The sequence below is a fragment of the Lycorma delicatula genome, chromosome 1 (genome assembly GCF_047948215.1).
Source record: "Lycorma delicatula isolate Av1 chromosome 1, ASM4794821v1, whole genome shotgun sequence".
In the NCBI taxonomy this organism is placed as follows: Eukaryota; Metazoa; Arthropoda; class Insecta; order Hemiptera; family Fulgoridae; genus Lycorma; species Lycorma delicatula.
Window position 1 is genome coordinate 206,149,724 of NC_134455.1, and position 19,138 is coordinate 206,168,861.

The following is a 19,138-nucleotide window of genomic DNA, read 5'->3' on the forward strand; positions in this document are numbered from 1 at the left end:
AGCCATAGTTTGCAAGTGTGAATTTAACTGGACACTGATGACTCATATTTCCATTGGGAAGTATTTTTACAAATGTATATAAGAAGTTTTTGCTTAGAAGTAAATTATAAAAACAATTTGCAGAACTAAAAATATTTATAATCTTTCCTAATTCTTTGTTTATTATTTCAAAAAATAAATGTGAGACAAAACTTTATAATGTGGTTTTGATTTTGAATGTAACTGTGAACAAGTGTGAATAATTCATGCCATATCATAATGCTTTTATAATGTCATTCCCTACATAAATATAAAAAACATTTTTTTTCTTGAAAATGACATCATTCATAAAAATAAAGGATTTTGAAATAGTATTTTCCTCTGCATACCATTTGAAAGCTGTACTAAAAAAAAGGTAAAGAAGAAATATCTAAGTATATGGAGGTTTTCCTGAAATTGTTTACCTTCAAGCGCTTTTCTAATAATTTTTATACCAAGAAACTAGTTAGCATTCTCAAATATAGTTAAAATAGAACTATGTCCTTTTTGTTGAAACTGGACCAGAGCAGAATTTTTATGCTGAATTATATAGTTATTATTATCTGAATATTAATATAATATTTATGTGTAACTTGAGAATTTTAAGATTCTGTACATTTGGCTAATTTAGCAAATACATAAGTATTAAAAAAAAAGTGAATTAAAAAAGTACTTACAGTGACCAATATACTGCATTTGTCTTCTAGCTTGTTCTGCTCGAGCTTCCTGATCCATTATGCTGTTTAATAACTCTAATTTTCTTTGCAAATCAGCAGCTTCTGTGTTTTCTGGATCTGCAATAGAATGTGATAGAAATTCACACCTGTTTTTTCTTTTAACTTTTAAAATTACTGTTTGTTATACTACTAGTTTTATTAAAATTTAATCTTTCATAATTTGATTTTTTCTTAAATTTTATTCTCCTGCAAAATAAATATGGCTATTTTCACTAAAGTAGAACAGCTCCTGAAATATTATTATATTTACTTTAAGGAAGAGAAAAGCTGCAAAACATGTAAATTTTCTTTAAGGAATTTCAGCACAGTATTCTTATAATTACCCGGGGTAATTATTATTAATCACTTTGAGGTAATGTAAGCTTGTATTGAACTTACCAGATGCACATATATTTGGTGAAGTTATGTATTATAACCGTAAATTCTTATTTCTAGATCATATATAAATTAGACTGTACATAAATGAAAGGGAGAAATTATCTTTAACTGAAGAATCATGATGTCATCAAAAAGTAAGATTCTGAGAGTTATGGTCAGATTCATTGTATACAAAATTAAAAATAATGAAATAGTTCTACTTCAGTGAGTTACTGAATAATTTTTGTTTTAAAGAAAGTTTATTTTCAAATGCAGCTTCATTTTAGTTGATTTATAAACCTTTTCATTGTTTTATATTCATTAGTACTCCTGTAATGTCTTAGTTAGAATCATTAAAGAGGTAGAATAGGCTAAACGTATGTTTTTCTTATTCTTAAATATGTCTATAAAATTGGAAATGTGTTCAAAAAACTTATATAAAAAAAATTTTAGACTTGACTATAAGAAAAAATGTACACATTTTTTTTAACAGTTGATAGAAATCAAGAGAATCTGTTATGATTAGATAATTGGTATTTCTATAATGATACAATTCATAAGACTAATTAATTTTACTTCATTATTTTTATGTAGTGTTTGAAAATATACAATTATTTATTATATCTTTATATGTATATGAAAAAAAATTTAAGGAGATTTAAATCATTTAATCATCCTCTTTCTGGAAAAAATAATGTATCATTTCTAAATATATGCTAGTTTAGACTGTAGTTTCTATACTATTATGAAAGTAATGATTATAGTTTTACATGATTATGGGAAATAATTTATGATAACTAGTTATAATTATTAGTCCAACATACTTTCCAAATAGTAATTATAAAGAATTAAGTTTCACTCACTTTTATCTTTGGAAAAGAACCATGCTTCCAAATGATCTTTTCAGAGCTGTTTACAGCTGCTTGTTATCAGTTTCATTGATAGCATCTGCAATGGAACTTCTGGTTCTTCTACAATTCCACGTATTTTAAGCGAGTTGTTCATTTTTTTCATAAATTAAATATCTATATACCGTATTTATTCGAGTACCCCCCTGCCACCAAAATAGGTCCCGCGCCTCAATTTTCTGGACCGAAAATCTAAAAAAAAATCGAGTATATACAGTATAATCGAGTATATAAAGTGCAACAGATATGATAAAAAATACGTAAATATGAAAATATTCAGAAAGTAAGGTAAAGTAAATTCGTTAATTTAAATTACAATATTAATATTACATTAATAATTATTTACTAGTACTAGTTTAGTTTAGAATCAGTAGGCCAGTAAAACGAAAAGAAAGTATTATGTTGAAAAGGATCATTTCATTACACTTTTTAATATGGGATTTTATTTTTAATTAATCACTGTCACCGTCAATGTCTGTAGAAGAGTTACCGGTAGTCTCCACGTCACTCTGCTAAAGGTGATCGTATTCACTACCATCAAGATCATTAGATATTCCGCAATTTTTAAAACTTTTCCTTACTAATTCCGTGGAAATACCTTCCCAAGCATCTTTTATCCAAACACAAATCCGGTTAAAATCTGGGAGTCTGATTCTTCCTGTAGGAGTGAGAAATAAATTTTCATCAGCCATCCATTTACTGTACAGTTGTTTTAATGCAGATTTGAACGGTTTACTAATGCAGACATCTAGTGGTTACAATAGAAATATCAATCCGCCTGGAATTATTACTTGGTCTGTAATACCCTTTTTTTAAATCTCTTTCACTTTATCAGTCGTATGCCCCCGATAACTATCCGTTACTAGCATACCGGTATTTTTTTTATTAAGTAAATCTCCTGATCGTTTTTTCCATACACACCTGATCCGATCTAAAATTAAGGTTTCGTCCATCCAACCTGATTCCTGTGCTCTGATAATAACTCCATTTACCTGTACGGTAGGAAGAGTTTTGTACAGAGGTAATTTTGATCCATCAGAAGTAATGTAAAGCATAATACTACACCTTTGTTTTTTCATTACCACCAGTGCGAATCGTAACACTTTTTTCACCTTTTTTGTCAAAATCGCATTTCAAAATATATGGGGGTTTGATCAGCGTTTCCTATTTGAGAAGGCAATAGACTTTATCTTTTCTAAGATTTATTATGTGTGAAAATGTAATATTTTTTGTTCATAAACGTCTGGAAGTCGTTGAGAAATGGTCGTCTTTCGTCTTGTTGACAAATTATTTCGTCCAAAAAATCGTGTTATCCATCCACGACTTGCTTTAAAAACAACTTAATTCAAGCGATTTCACGAGCATATGATTGACACATTTCTGTCGTGGCAGCATAACCGCATTTCCTTTTTTCCATAACAAAGTCATACAATTTTTTTTCTGTCTGTATATTTTGGTTTTAAGCCACGAAAAGCCCTTTTATTACCAGTGCCTTTCACCAGAAGTTGTTTCTTCTTACGCCAGTGTCGAATGCAGCTTTCATCTACGTCAAATTTTCTTCCTGCCACCCGATTTCCAATTTTTTCAGGCTCTTCTATAACGCGCAGTTTTTCATCTACTGTAAAAGATCGTAGACGCTGTCCTTTTGTACTCATTTTAATGCCATAGTTAAAATAAATCACTGTATTAAACTTTACAAAATAAACTAAACAGATAAAATGCACATAACCGTTTACATATACAAACAGTACAATGACTATGGCGAATAGACAAGACGATGGGTAACTGATACTGTAACTGTAGTGTCATTAGAACCGGATGCAGCCTATACAGAATGAGTCAGTTTTATAAAAATACTGTAACTTCACTCCTATCGATAATATGAACAGGATGTTAATAATTAAGGATGAATTCTCTATAAGCGGCATTCAGTATTGATAAACAAACACCTAATGTAACTATATTTAGGTGATTGAGTTTAGGAACTTCTAAGAAAACGTTTACTTTACATAAATTATCCTGGCTAAAGGCTATGTTTCAAGTAAGCGCCACACCCTTATTTTTTTTCTCCAATTCCAAGAAAAAGTGCGGGGGTACTCGAATAAATACGGTAATTTATAATTAAATATTTATTTTTACTACGTCAACAATAACATACTTATTAGTTTTATTGTATTTTGGTAGTATGGAATTAATTCCTAAACTGAAAAAAAACTTGAGGGACTTATAAAAAATCTTAATGTAAACAGAACAAAATTATGTTACTGGTGTTTTTTTTATTTTTATTTTGGCTTAAAAGTTTATGTCAAGAGCAACAGGTCATCTCTGTAATATTAACTACACACTTTAAATTTTTTGTCATTTTTTAGTTCATTACATTATAAGCTAAATAACAAGTTAAGTCTTGCAAAGCTTGTTTAGTAGAAATTTCCATAAGAAAGTTATTAAATAATTTTTTTTAATGTAGATACATATATAATTTTTTCAACTTTGATGTGGTGATGTGTCCAAAATTTATACTTATAAATGCCTAACTTACATTTAATAGAATTCTGCATAGGTATTAAAATAAATGGCATGCATTGTTAGTTAATGACGTTTTTACTGAATAGGAGGGAAATACTTTAAAGCAACTGTAAGCTCTACTATAAGCTGTGCACATACCATATATATATATATATATATATGTGTGTGTGTGTGTGTGTGTGTGAGAGAGAGAGGGAGCCCGCGCATACATACAAGTACACATACAGTGAGAGAACCCACCCAGAAATCTCGCTCGCTCACTCGCTCTTTCTCTCTATATTTCAGCCATGACCAGTATGAAGAACTGCTGACCTACCTTATCACAAGGTTTTACAAAATCTATTGTAAGCTTTATTAGATAAAACAGTAATGTGTAAACTGTGACTAAATTAGATGTTTTAATAGTACTTCTGATTTAAATTTATCAATTTCATCTTTGTTTCTTGGTTTTGAAGAGGTTTCATCAAAGGTTTTATTCACTTACCGGACATACAGTGAATTATTTTCCAATTTATATTCTGAAGTGTATTTCAAAATTCTTTATTACAATTTTCTGGCTACTTAAAAATTTCCCGAGCCTAAAAAGGCGAAAAATGTAGTTCGTTTTGGAAGGAAGGCTTAAAATGTTCTTTTCTTCTTCCTTTCAAATAGGGATAAATTTATTATTTAACCAATATTATAACTTTTTGATTTATTAATAATATCAATAATTTTTTTTCAATTTAATTTAGGTGGCAATGATGGCTTATAAGGTTTCACTTTTACCAAATTAAAGTTGGTTTTTTATTATAAAATATGATGACATTTTATTTAAATGTATGTTAATGATTAATTATAGAAATACTTAATATCAGTGACTTAAAAAAAAATTGTGTATGTAGTAGTTATTAAACGTTTAATAATTTTTATATATTTATATATCATATTATATCTTTCTACTCAGATTCTAAGATCTACCTTTTTATTACTTCTGAAATTCTAAAAATGATTTTAAAGATAATTTATTCATTTTTTATTTTACATCTTGTTGTTAGTTTTTTTTTTTAATAATGTGAGGACGTTAAAGCAGATAATAATAATTATTATTTAAAGCCTTCCTTATTTTTCCAATTTTAGTATCTATCTACGACTACATTTGTAAAAATTAGGTTCTGCCTTTCAAACTGTTAAGATATGACTTTGGAATGTCTTGCCCGTTTCTAATCAAACTTGTACATTGTTTTGTCATCGGCCTAATTTAAACTTATATTAAACAGAATTACAAAACTCTTCTTAACTTAAATATATTTGATTTTATTTATTTTTTTGTTCGGTTTTTTGTAATTTCCTAAATATAAATGATAAAGTTTTATTTTCTTAAAATTTTGAACAAATTTTTTGTAAAACTTTTTTTATAAATTCATCATTCTCTTGATTATGGCAGAGCGGACTCAAACATTAAAAGAATCAATCTAAAGAGTTTGATTTACATTAATTTAAAAAACTTAGGCACTCTGGCTGTTAATCTTAAACTAAGGCATACCGGCTACCATGATAATTATGTCCCAGCGTCAATAATAAAGATAAATGAAATGTTTCATTTGAAACGTGTAATGTCTTAAACATCATAAATAATAAAAGATCTGAAAGGTTTGTTTAAATTTTATTTATGTTAAAAATCTACGTGTACTTGAGTCATTCACAGGTACAAGAGAAGTTTCTGATATGTAACTATTAAATTTACAATTTTTACTTTTGTAAAATCAATAAAAAATATCTTTAATCACATTCATTAATTTTTACTTGTTTACTACTAGTTTGTAACACGTATTTTTTTTCTTTTTTGGACAGTAAATTTTGATCTGCTATTTAAAAAAAATTTCAAGTGATTCGGCTTTAAATCTATTTTAAGTTTCTCCTATTCACTATGTTCAAATTTATTAAATACTTAGTGTAATACTAGCTGCAGGGCGAGCCTACGGCACGCCTCCGCAGGTGCGACGTTTCGGAATGGAATTATTAGGTATTCAAAATTGATTACCTCTTGTGTAAAAATACTTTTTTTTGAATGATGAAAATCGATATAATGAAAATTAAATTAGAAATTTAACTCTAGAAATTGATACTAACGAATCGGGATTTTTCGCTAGTGGTCGGTACATTCCGGTCCCACTTTCTGGTTATAGTTCATTATTTTATGAAGAAAAATAATCATATAAATAAATAAAAAATATATATACAAAGATTTTTAAAACACCACTCAAATTAAACGGGCTAAAAGGTAAAACATAATTTTAGGACGGTATATCAGAATTTATTTGACTACAACCTTTGATGGTGATGTGTAAGATTAAGTGAAAGTCATAGCTTCAAATTAAAAATTTGATGTTTTTGCCAATTTTTTCTTATGAGTGTTTGCACTCCACTCTTTAGGCCATTTATCACGGTAACAGGTAAAATATAAATGTGATTATTTAAATGACACAGTTCATTTTTGTAAATATATTAAAATGTGAACACACATTTTGTGTGAAGTATTTCAGAACAAATTTCCGATTATAAATGTGCAAAATTCCGTCCCTTTATTTCCAAATATTTATGTCATGAATAGCAAGGAAGGTTCAAATTTTTGATAAGATAGCGTGTGAGTTGAAAAGCTCAGTGTTCAGCACGAAATAGCAAGAGCTGACAACACTACGCTAAGCTTAAAAGAGAAGTACAAATGAATAACGGACACAGAATAGGAAAGAACGACATGCGATCCCTCGTTTGGAAGTGTAACATGATACGGTCACTCCCCTCAGAAGCAGTAATTTTTTTTATATTTTAATTTTTAAAACATAGTAAAAAGTATAAAAGGTTTGTATACTGTTACCTCACCTTCGTCTTTCTCAATTTTTCCGCCTTTCCTTATCATATTTATATTAATTTACACTTATTCTCTTTTAAATAACAGAAATTCTCTTCTATTTTTCTAATGTTCATAACGGATGACAGGAAAACCATCGTACTTAAATAACACTATTATGAATACACTTATTCAAATAAGAGTGTCAGCAGTGAATATATGAAATCAGGTAGAGGTGGAAACTTTTATTCTTTTCTGAAAAAAATGCTGAAGTGATAAACACGAAATTATAACTTTTTTATAATTTTTTTTAATATTGCTAATAGTTATTTTCAAAGTATCTGTGACATTTAGAAGTGATGATTAAAATCAGCCGTTTATCAGATAAAATGAAGCATAAATGCATTAATTTTTCATTGTCCAAAGAGACAGCACAGTTCATCAGTTGTGTAGTTTGAGTTATATTTACAGTATTGACTTTTTTTTACATATTTATATACGTAAACATCTATTTTTGTAATTTAAAATTTATTTTTAGGAAAATATCTTTTCATGTAAGTCATGTGCGTGATAAATTCGAAGAACCAATGCTGTTTTAATTTCCGTCTAACTGGAAGTGAGTTGTCACTAAGTTAAAAAACTTTGGGCCTAAATTAGTGCTTCTCATCTGAGCTTAAGCACTCAATCCGATTTGATCAGTGACATTTTTACTTCATTTAATGCCATCATATATTATCAGTTTCTTTTTTCCTTTTTCTGTTTATCCTCCGGAATCACCTTAAGGTATTATTTCAGAAGATGATTGAGGATGATATGTATGAATGTAAATGAAATGTATATGTGTGAAATATAATTTGAGGATTAGTTAGAAAAGTACAACTGGTAATTTGAAAAAGCGCATCTGACAGTGTAATCAATTATTTTATTTCATTTCACAGACAAAAAAGGTGTACATTTTTGGCAAAAATTAAAAAAAAAATTGTATGAAATTGTACATTTATCAGTTTTTCTATACGGATTATAACAAGACATCGGTAAAGAAGACCTTTGAAAAGCAGGATTAAGTAGTGGATTCTAAGGATTTTAAAAGAATGATGGAGAGAGAAAAAAATCATGTTCTTAGAAGGAGGAATTTGATCTCAGAAATTATTTCTTGCAGAAAATAGAATATTATTTATATATAATGAGGAATATGGAAAAGTGTAGCTTCCTATAATTGATTCTCCAGGGCAAACTCATCATTAAAAAAGAGAAGAAAGACTTTATTCTTGACTCAAGGATTTAAAACAATACTCCCACAATAGAAGAGCACAAACTCTTAAAGCAGACATTTCAGAAATTAAAATTACTATTAAAATTACTTCAAGAAAAGAAATTAATTTTTAATTAGGCTATCGGTTTTTCTTTCATCATTTTTTTTTTACGTTTCAAGCGTAGGCTATTTTAGTATTAATTAAAAATTTATCTATCTAATATTTTCTCGTCTTTAACTAACATTTTCTCTTCTCAACTAATTACTTATACTATTTTTTAGTAAAAATGTAAACTTAGCTAAAACATTAAAATTTTTTACCTATATTTACTGATTTTTTTTAAGATTGTAATCCTCTGAGATGAAAAAAGAAACAGCAAAGAAACAAAACAGATCAGTATTTTATACATAAAACCAACATGACGCCCAATAATACAAGCACACGAAACCTATATAGCACAGATAACAAAATAAAACAAGCTTATAGCACTACAAAATCCTACCCACACATCCGTCCACACGTGCTATTACACTCGTATTTTGTAATAGTAGGTTAGTCTACTCTTAGGACTTTATAAAAGAAAAATACTAAGAAAATGAAAAGTTCACGTTATAAGATATAAAAAAATAGAACTGAAAGGAAACTGAATATTTTATTTATTTATTAAAAGTTTTTTACTTTTTTTTTTGCTTTAATATTAATATATTTACACTTTTATATTTATGCTGCTTATAACTGGAAAAAAAACAAAATATTCCTTTTTTTAATGACAAAATTCTTGGTTTTCATTGATTATACTGAAACGTTTGGTATTATAAGGAGGGAGACTGATTTTAAAAAGACTAGGACTCCTTCACGATTTAATGAATTTTCATTAAATAAAATACGCTTATTCTAAGATATGTTTTATAACAAATGTCTGAACGTCATCTCTGGGCTGAAAATTGACGTATGGCCGTCGCATCCAACAAAGATCCCTGATTGACACATTTTTTCACCTCAGATATTTCGTCGGTGAACACTATGTTAGGAATAGCCTTCACTCGTCATCTGGTCGTTCATCAGTACTTTTTACCGTCGGTACGATTATCCTAAAGAAGAACAAAACAACTGTTTTACACAATAATAGGATAGACTGGGACTCGTATCAGGAGTAGGTCGATGACGAGCTACGTGTACATGTCCTGTTGAAAAATGATACAGATATAGACAATGCGAAAATTACTTGACCACACTGCTACAAGAGGCGGCTTGGCAGTCCACACTAGAGGATAGACATGGAGGACAGAGAGGTTCGACCTACCTGAGGGAAGTTATGGATCTCGTGTATGACAAAAGAATACTAAGACGAAGGTGGCAATGATACAGAAGGCCCGAGGATAAAACATCGTTGGATGCTTGTAAATTAAAACGGCGCTCAGATCTGTTAAGAGCGAGATATTTAGGGACTTCCTGATGAATTTCTCCTTATTAAAAAAGAATGATTACTCGCTATGGAAAGCCACGAAAGGCTTCAAGAGACCGTCACAACGATCCCTCATTTGAAAACGTTGAATAGGTTGTGGGCTTGGAACGACAATGAGAAAACTGACGTATTTGCTAGACATCTTTGCAAGGTCTTCCAGATTTTTCATATACGGAGAGCTGGTGAATAAGAAGTAAGTGAATCCCTGAGTAGCCCGTTCCTATGAGTCTTCCAGTAAAACCTTTTTCGTCGGCAGAGGTTCTAAAAGGGATCAGGAAAGTACGGAATTCAAAGCTCCTGGGTATGATTTGATAACTAACAAAATACTTATCATGCTTCCATTCAAGGCCATCCGATACATAACAGATTTCTTTAACGGCATTCTTTGGACTACGTATTTTCCGACGGAGTGGAAGATGTTACAAGTGATAATTTTCCCAAAATCTGGTAAACCAGCGCAAGATGTAGCCTCATATAAGCTGATAAGCCTATTGCCATTTCTATTGAAGGTATTTGAAAAGCTGCATCTTCGAAGACTACGGCCGATTCTCGAGGAAGGAGAGCTTGTTATTCCTGACTATCAGTTTGGCTTCAGAGGTAATCACTCAATGATCAAACAAACACATCGGATAATCAGCGTTATCGCACCGGGTTGGTCTAGTGGTGAACTCGTCATTGCAAGTCATCTGATTTCAAAGTCGAGAGTTCTAAGCTTCAAATCCTAATAAAGGCAGTTACGTTTCTACGGATTTGAATACAGGAACGTGGATACCGGTGTTCTTTGGTGGTTGTGTTTCAATCAACCACACATCTCAGGAATGGTGGATCTGAGACTACAATACTACACTTCATTTACATTCATACATGTCATTCACATTCATCCTTTGAAGTAATACATGAACGTGGTTTCGGAGGCTAAACAGAAAAAGAAAGGTAGCTGGTGTCTATCAACTACTTATCAACTAGTACCTAGAACAGAAGATATATTTCTCGGCTATTTTTCTAGACGTCAAGTTGAACTTTGACAAGGTCTAGCTTCCTAGCCTATTGTATAAGTTGAAAACGAGCTTTCCTCAAACATATTACTTGATCATGCAGAGCTACCTAGACGGACGTTTTTCCAAATGAGATACCATCAGGAGATATCGGTATTCTTTAATACTGAGTTGTTTCTCAAAGGTCGATTCAAGGCCCTTTTTCGTTTTCGATCTTCACAAAGGACCTTCTGACTCCTGAAGACGTCACAGTTGCATCGTTTGCGGACGAACAGTATCCCTTGCTGTGAATGCTGTCCTAACGCACTTCTAATAAACTGCAAGCTGCACTGGATTTGAATAGTGAATGGCTTTCTAAATGGAAGATGAATGTAAATCCGAGAAAGTCTACACATGTTACTTTTGCGATGGGGAGGGGTGATTACCCGCAAGTTCACCTGGATGGCATTTACATCCCACATGCTAACAGCATATTGTATCTGACTCTGAATCTGGATCGCCGTCTGATGTAGAGGACTCACTTCAGGGAGAAACGAAAACAGCTCAATATTAAGTTCAGGGAGATGTATTGATTGCTAGGTGAGGTTGGCAATTATCATTATCGAACAAATAGTTGTTGTATACAAAAATCCTTAAACCAATTTGACCTACGGTTAAATTAGACCTACGGGATCCAGCTATAAGGTACTACAAGTGGGAGTAACCTTGACGTTATACAGCGATTTCAGAACAAATTGTTTAAAAATATAACAGAGGTGTCGTAGCTAATGAGAAACACTGAGATACAAGTGTACTGAGATACAATTATCTGGGATTCCCGAGCTTCGTGAGGAGAAAAACGGTACAGAAACAAATACAAAATCAGGCTGGACAGTCATGTGAGCTGGCTCGTAGTTAACCTCCTAGATATTAGTGAAGACATTCGGCACCTAATGAGGATGCACGTATTGAATTAATACGTTCCTCAAGAATTGGGTGAATTGAATACATTGAGACATTATGTTTAGCCAAAATGTTTCGTTTTGTTTCGCCATTTAAATTTATTTAATCTTTTATTTTGATTATTTATCCTCGTTTGGTACGTTTTTTTATCCTTTATGCAATTGTAAGAATTATTTCTAGGTGTATTCTTTGTTTTCTTTTTATGTTTTTGACCGACTTGAAATTATAGATGCGTTCATTTTTATGCGTTTACTTATGGTTCCGGCTAATTGGGACTGATTTTAGTAAAAAGTAACTTTACTGACATTAAAAGTCTGATAACTGGTAATGAAAATAAACTAATTTGTGAATAACGGGTCGAGGAGAGGATGAAGGTTTTTTCTGTTATTGTTTAATTTGTGATTGACGAAGTTATGTGAATGCATTTGAATAAAAGCATCCCTTGTTATATTATCAATTTTTGAAAACGTAAGATCACCTGTATGTTGTTATCGATGACGACATAAAAACCATTTTCGATAATGGAGACAAGATGCCACGGGCTTTCCATGAATTTAAAAGAATAGCTAAGAAAAAATTAAATAATTTTAATCGAAAAGTTAATATTGAAGGGGCTCTGTGGTAGACTACTTTCCCGGTAAGATCGAAAAATATGCTTGATAATATAATAACAAAACAAATTAATCTTTTTTTCTGGGGTCTAACACATACTATCTGAGAGAAGTAGGTGTTATTAATCTAATCCAATCCTTTATTAAGTAAATTAAAATATTTAATGTCATAAAACGCATTTAATAAAAAAAATTCAGAAAAAGATATTATTATAGAAAATTTGAGTCAAGAACCATTATTGAAGAAGAGAGCAGATAAAACATTTGAATGAAGAATTCTGCAGGAACAAACAAAAGATTCAGAAAACATTCTAATATCTAAGAGAACTCTTAGAAAAAAGAGCGAAAGATAAGGTAGAAAATATAGGTGAAGAACACCTTTTAAAAAATAAATTAAAGATCAAGTAAAACATTTGTTTTGTCTTTTTAAAAAGGGAACTCATATTTGTACCAATAAATTATAACTTAATAGAAATGTTTAAAACAATTCAACTAATTTGAACTATAAAGGGAGAAGCAATCTAATGTTAATAAATACGTGTATCTGCTTATTACATAAATCAAACCGACTACCCATGTTGTACAATCTTAAAGAAAAAATAAAGAAACTTTATATGAATAGCTCTGTTTTACACTATCGTTTGGATTTTGTTTCATAAAATTTCCAGTAGTTTTCAATAGACTGAGGATGGATTTTCAGAATACACTTTATTTTTGCTAATACGTATAAAAAAGAACTGATCAACAGAACATTTTAAGAAAATCAAAATGTTACATAATATTTTTAAATAAATCGTCATTAAAATCTATTGTAATACACCACAAGAAAGATAAAATTGAAAAGAAATTTTACGTTTAATTCCTTCGTACCTTTTCTTCATCTTTTCATCTTTCTTTTTCCTGTTTAGCCTCCGGTAACTACCGTTTAGATAATTCTTCAGAGGATGAATGAGGATGATATGTATGAGTGTAAATGAAGTGTAGTCTTGTACATTCTCAGTTCGACCGTTCCTGAGATGTGTGGTTAATTGAATCCCAACCACCAAAGAACACCGGTATCCACGATCTAGTATTCAAATCCGTGTAAAAAAATTCCTTCGTACCTAATTCAAAATATTTTCTTTGCAATCGGCTTCATTTTGAATGTTTTATTTGCTCTAAAATAGTTGATCATACTTGTTTCATTTCAGACGGCTGAACCGTAACTGAATAACCTATAACTTAACTTCCAATAGTTAGTTACTTATCGTCACAGGAAGTAAAAACTAACACCAGCCAATTATTAAATATAAAAAGAATTATAGAAAAGATTCAGTAGTAATTTTTTTTTTAATGAAATAATTCACCTCTTGACCTGGAAGATTGTTAGTGGGGAAATACGAGAGGAAAATCGTGAAGCATATGAAAAGTGCCGTGCCTGACCTCGGACTGGATTCAAACCCAGATGAAAGGCGCTACCACTTTGCCATGGGGATCGGTGGAAAATTTGTAAAAAATTTCTTTTACAACTTTTAAGGAACTATTTATTATAATAAAAATGCATTTGTTAAAAGATTTTTTTAAATCATCCCTAATTACAAATTTATCTAAAATTTAACATTAAACCCCAAAAAATTACTTAAATCTTACTTACTAAACTGCTACAAAATAGAGGTTACTGGGAAAAAGATTATCTATTCATTTTTAACAAATTAAATTGAAATAATGTTTTGACGGTGTAAGAACGATCGCTTTTCAATAAAGTGTTCTTAAACTACTCTTACATATATTAAGCATGCAAGTCGACCACCTTAAAATTATCACTCCATCAAAAATGTCAATATGCCACCAATTTCTTTTTTCATCGTGGAGTATCTCTTATTTATTGCCTATGAAATTTATTAAGAAGACATTATATTTAAATATATTTTTTTTAAAGAAGGAAATATTAGATCATACTTAAATTTTATGAATTGATTACAATCTGCCGATCAGAAAGCAGCAATTAAGCATAGCTTTAAAGGTATTACTCTATGTAAAATCAAATTTCTACAAAGACATATGATATTAAATTCTAATTTTAATAAATGTAATTTTAATAAATGTAATAAATCTAATTTTAAAATTTATATTTAAATTCTTCGACGTCCTTCTACATTACAAAACTTACAAGTGTATTTTTTTGCAAATTTTCATTTCCTTTCTTTTTATAGATAAAATAAAGGCATGAAGTAAATAATGAAAGTTGATGTCTCAATAATTTTTTTCAATCAGAGGATCATAGAAAAAGGATTTACAAGGATAAAATTTAAATTCATTGGATTTGTGATAATTCTTTCCAAAATATTAGGAAAAGTTGATTGAAATTAACTACACTAATCTCACTCATACGTAACAAAAACTTCATTAGCAGAATAATTCATAAGAAACTACTACTTAGGTATGCCTGTGCCCCTAAGATAGTCGTTACTTATTTTTTGAGTTTTATCTTTCCTCTGAAAACTCACAGAATAAAATGTTCGAGCTAAGAAAAACCGAAATTTCAAGAAAAATAAAGTATTCCTGCATATAGGCAAATAAATAAAAAATCAACAATTATGAGCGCGGTTTCCTTTTTTTCAGTGACGGTTATGAAGTACGCTGTTAAAATTAGTAAAAATCTTATTTTAATAAAATTAACTTTATAAACAGGAAGAAATATGCTTTCCAGAGATCTTTTAGAAGTAAAATAGAATTTTCCCCCTAAAAGTTTAGAATTACAATTCCACAAATTTAGAAAATGATTTGCTAATAAAATTTTTTTGTGTGTATAAGTAATCAAGAAAATGTTTTTTTTCAGAGCTTATGCTCCAATATTAATAATTTAAAAACTACTTATTTTCCTATGTAATAAACATAAAAAGATTTCTATAACAATGAAATAATTTTCTAATTTTTTCAAAATTCTTACTGAACTTTAACGGTATTGTGAATGAACTCATATATTCATATTTTACAAACCATACGTGAAAAAAAAAAATTTTTTTTCAAACCATACGTGCGCGCACGTGTGTGTGTGTGTGTGTGTGTGTGTGTGTGTGTGTGTGTGTGTGTGTGTGTGTGTGTGTGTGTGTGTGTGTGTGTGTGTGTTATAAAAGTCAGCTAAGGAAAAATATTGTCTTTTAAATTTAAGAATTAAGTATCATTTTTAAAATATTATTTGAATTTCAAACTGGGGATTTTTAAATCATATTTAGAAAATAAAAAAGTTTTGATATTCGATTTTTATACACATTCTACCATTTTTAAGGTATTCAAAGACATTTGTAACAGATGAAGGAAGGCACACATAGTGGATGATCAAGTACTCATCTTGGAAAATCAGTCCAGCGACGTGGGTGTTTAGTGTAGAAGAGGCTGCCATTAGGGCATTTAACTACCCTGATTATAGAAGAAATAATCTTATTTTTGTGCTAAAATGAAAGTTCATATGAATTTTTAAACAAATTATCTAACATCTACGTAAATGTATAACGTTTACGTAGATGTTGGATAATTTCTAAAATAATAAGAGAAAGTTAGTGTGATATTTCTGTACGTAATGTAGATCAATTGAGTGGATGAAAGCGTATTCTGCGCATATTTAGATAAAACTAATTAGTTTCTAATTGAGAATCTCAGGTTAACTTATCTTCATAGTGACAGGACCTGAAGAGACTAAATTTTTTTTTCTTTTTTTTTTTTATCTTCTTTAGCTTATTTTTATTATGGTAAGACAAGACGCTTAAGTTTCTTTAACTTAATTACATACATACATACACAATTAGTTACTTCTTCGATTTAAAAAGTACGTTTGTAATTTCCAAGTGACTGTATTTATGATGAACAAGATTAAAAACTATAAAATTACAAAAATTAAAATTTGTTTTAAGTCGTCAAATTTTTTTCTATTTATATAAAATTACTTTATGCGTATTTATAAAGTAAAAATTGTCTCTATTTTTCCTATGTATATAAGTACGAACTTAGAAACAAAACCATCAATTATGTATCATGAAATATTCGCCGTGCCATAATTTATCAAATAAAACATGTATACAAGATTTTAGAAATTTTAGATTACAGGAAATATATATATATATATGTATATATAATAATCTAACATTTTCAAAATAAATTCTAAATTTGATCTCACGCAATGATACAATACAAAGAATTCTTCCTTACGTCGTCAAAGTAAACTACTGTAAGTATATTACGTTCCGTGACTAGGATGACGTCAAAATATCATGATAAAGATTATTTATCGTGATATCACAATGCACACAATATGACAAGTTTTTTATTTCAAACAGAAATAAATATCTTTTTATTACCAGCTAAGAAAATTTGCTTTTAAACAACCTTTAAATTAAGTAGTTTATCCTTCAGTTACTGGATTTTAATCCATTGAAACGTTATCATCGAAAACCTTCTTTTATAATCCCAATGCTTTAAGTACTTTAAATTGTATCGGATTGTCTTTGAGTTAGTTTACATTTTAATCTTAGGTATAATTTCGACCGTGATCTTACTTAGTGTAGTTATTTCTATCGTTAAAAAAATGTTATCCTAAAACAAATTTTTCGTAAATAAATAATAATGAATTTTATGTCGAACTGATTAGAAAGTATAATTAATAATAATAATATTAATAATAATAATAATGTATGAATATTTGCCTCTTCTATACAATAGTACGAAATATTTTTTCATTTACTTAAATGCTTATATAGGTAAATGATCTCTTGTAATACTCCATTAACTTGAAAGACTATTCTAAAGATGAATATGGAAAATATTGTAAATTTTCTTGAAAATCACAAATATGAAAAATGTTGACTTTGTATGATCTTTAATTATAAATGTCTCTAATAGTAAATTTTCTTGCACGTGCTTTTATTTTATTCTATTTTGATAAAATAAAATAAAATAAAATAAAACTAAACTGGGCTAAAGTTGCGATTGTTTGTTTTTCTCGATATTGTAGAATCCTTACAAGAAATCTTCTTTGATAGAAATCTTTCTTTTCCTTTAATAAAAGGCAAAGCTTTTTCTTCATCCCACCAATTATTTACTACATCTTACTTCTTTTTATCTTACTAACATTCTCTGTAACTATACTCGTATGACGTAAAACTGTTTTACAAGCATTAATCATTTCTTTACTCTATTTTGACGTTTTTGAAATTTGTAAATTTGCTTATTCTAATTTACAGAAATATAGCAATAATTGTTAAATTCTTTTAGATTACATCTGTACAACTATCGTATGCTGTAACTAGTATTACTATCAATGTTCATTACGTCATAATTAGGTCGCAGAAATTAGCAGCTGTTTTCCTTTCACATTCATTGGGGCTCTTTATTCAGTTTGCATAAAAATGTGTCAGAAGTGCCTCACACATATTACCGGTTGAACCTTCACAACAGCAGTTCATCAAACAACTTATTAGATCATCGAAAATTTCTGTCATCCATTATAATTCAATACATCCACCCAGGAAGCCAGACCTACCTCACCAGGTAAGCCAGGTAGCCTCACCTACGAAGAAAGTCTTCCATCAAGAACTTCAACTACATTTTTTCTAAACATTTCCTAACATCGAACGTAAGAAGTACAAAACGGCATCTTTTAACTACTCATCAGAATCGTCAGTAGTTGCGTAATCGGATTACTGTTATCACCATCCCTCTATTCTTCATCTGAAAAGGTAAAAAGATTGTTCTTCAACGGTACTTGTATTTAATGCACTCAACTGTACTTAATTACTTTCTTATCACACATTTTATGGACAGTTTGTTGAATATAGGTCTCTAGATGTAACAATTCCAAACATCACTCAACTAATAAAGATGTATTTTCTATATTTAAATACATCTTTTTGCTAATACTACAATTATTATGATAAATATTTTAACGTTTTTGCATTAAAGTTTAGACGGTAGAAAGTTGAGTAACGTATTAATGATCGATAAAAGGATCGGCCAATATATGTATGCGCAGTTTTATATTTGATAAAATGAAAAATATTTATGGAGTAAATGTTTTTTAAGAAAATCAATTCCGGATAAGTTGCACAGACGTCATGAGTATGGTTTTTGAAGAAGGATAAATAAAGAAATAAGAAATATCATAGCCGCAAAATAAGTGATTGTAACATCGTAAATTCGACAGAAATTGGTTTTGATCCATCGAAAGATATACATCAAGTAGCGAATGGACGGGAAAAAAGACAAGCAGTAGTTAGCAATGAAATACCATATAAGGAATATGAAGTGTATTAGTGTGCAAAAGTAACATGAGGTGTAAACCTACAGTGCATGAAATAAACAACTTTCATTATTGCAAAGAAGAATGAAATATATATTTCGTATTTCATTATTTTAAAATATTTAAATATATGTATATTTATTTTTAAAAATTATTTCATATTTTCAATTTTGTAAAAAGAATTACAAAAAAATTTTTCAGAATATTTTATACTGTTTTTATATGTTA

At 29.5% G+C, this 19,138-nt stretch overlaps 1 protein-coding gene across 1 annotated transcript in view; it reads right to left on the bottom strand.

Annotated features, from left to right (window-relative positions):
• The window catches only part of LOC142317747 (uncharacterized), a 507,996-nt gene that overhangs the window by 36,993 nt on the left and 451,865 nt on the right, over positions 1 to 19,138 (bottom strand). The window contains exon 7 of the mRNA XM_075354295.1: positions 696 to 812. Coding sequence (XP_075210410.1) covers positions 696 to 812 — 117 coding nt within the window. The remainder of the gene's footprint in view (positions 1 to 695; positions 813 to 19,138) is intronic.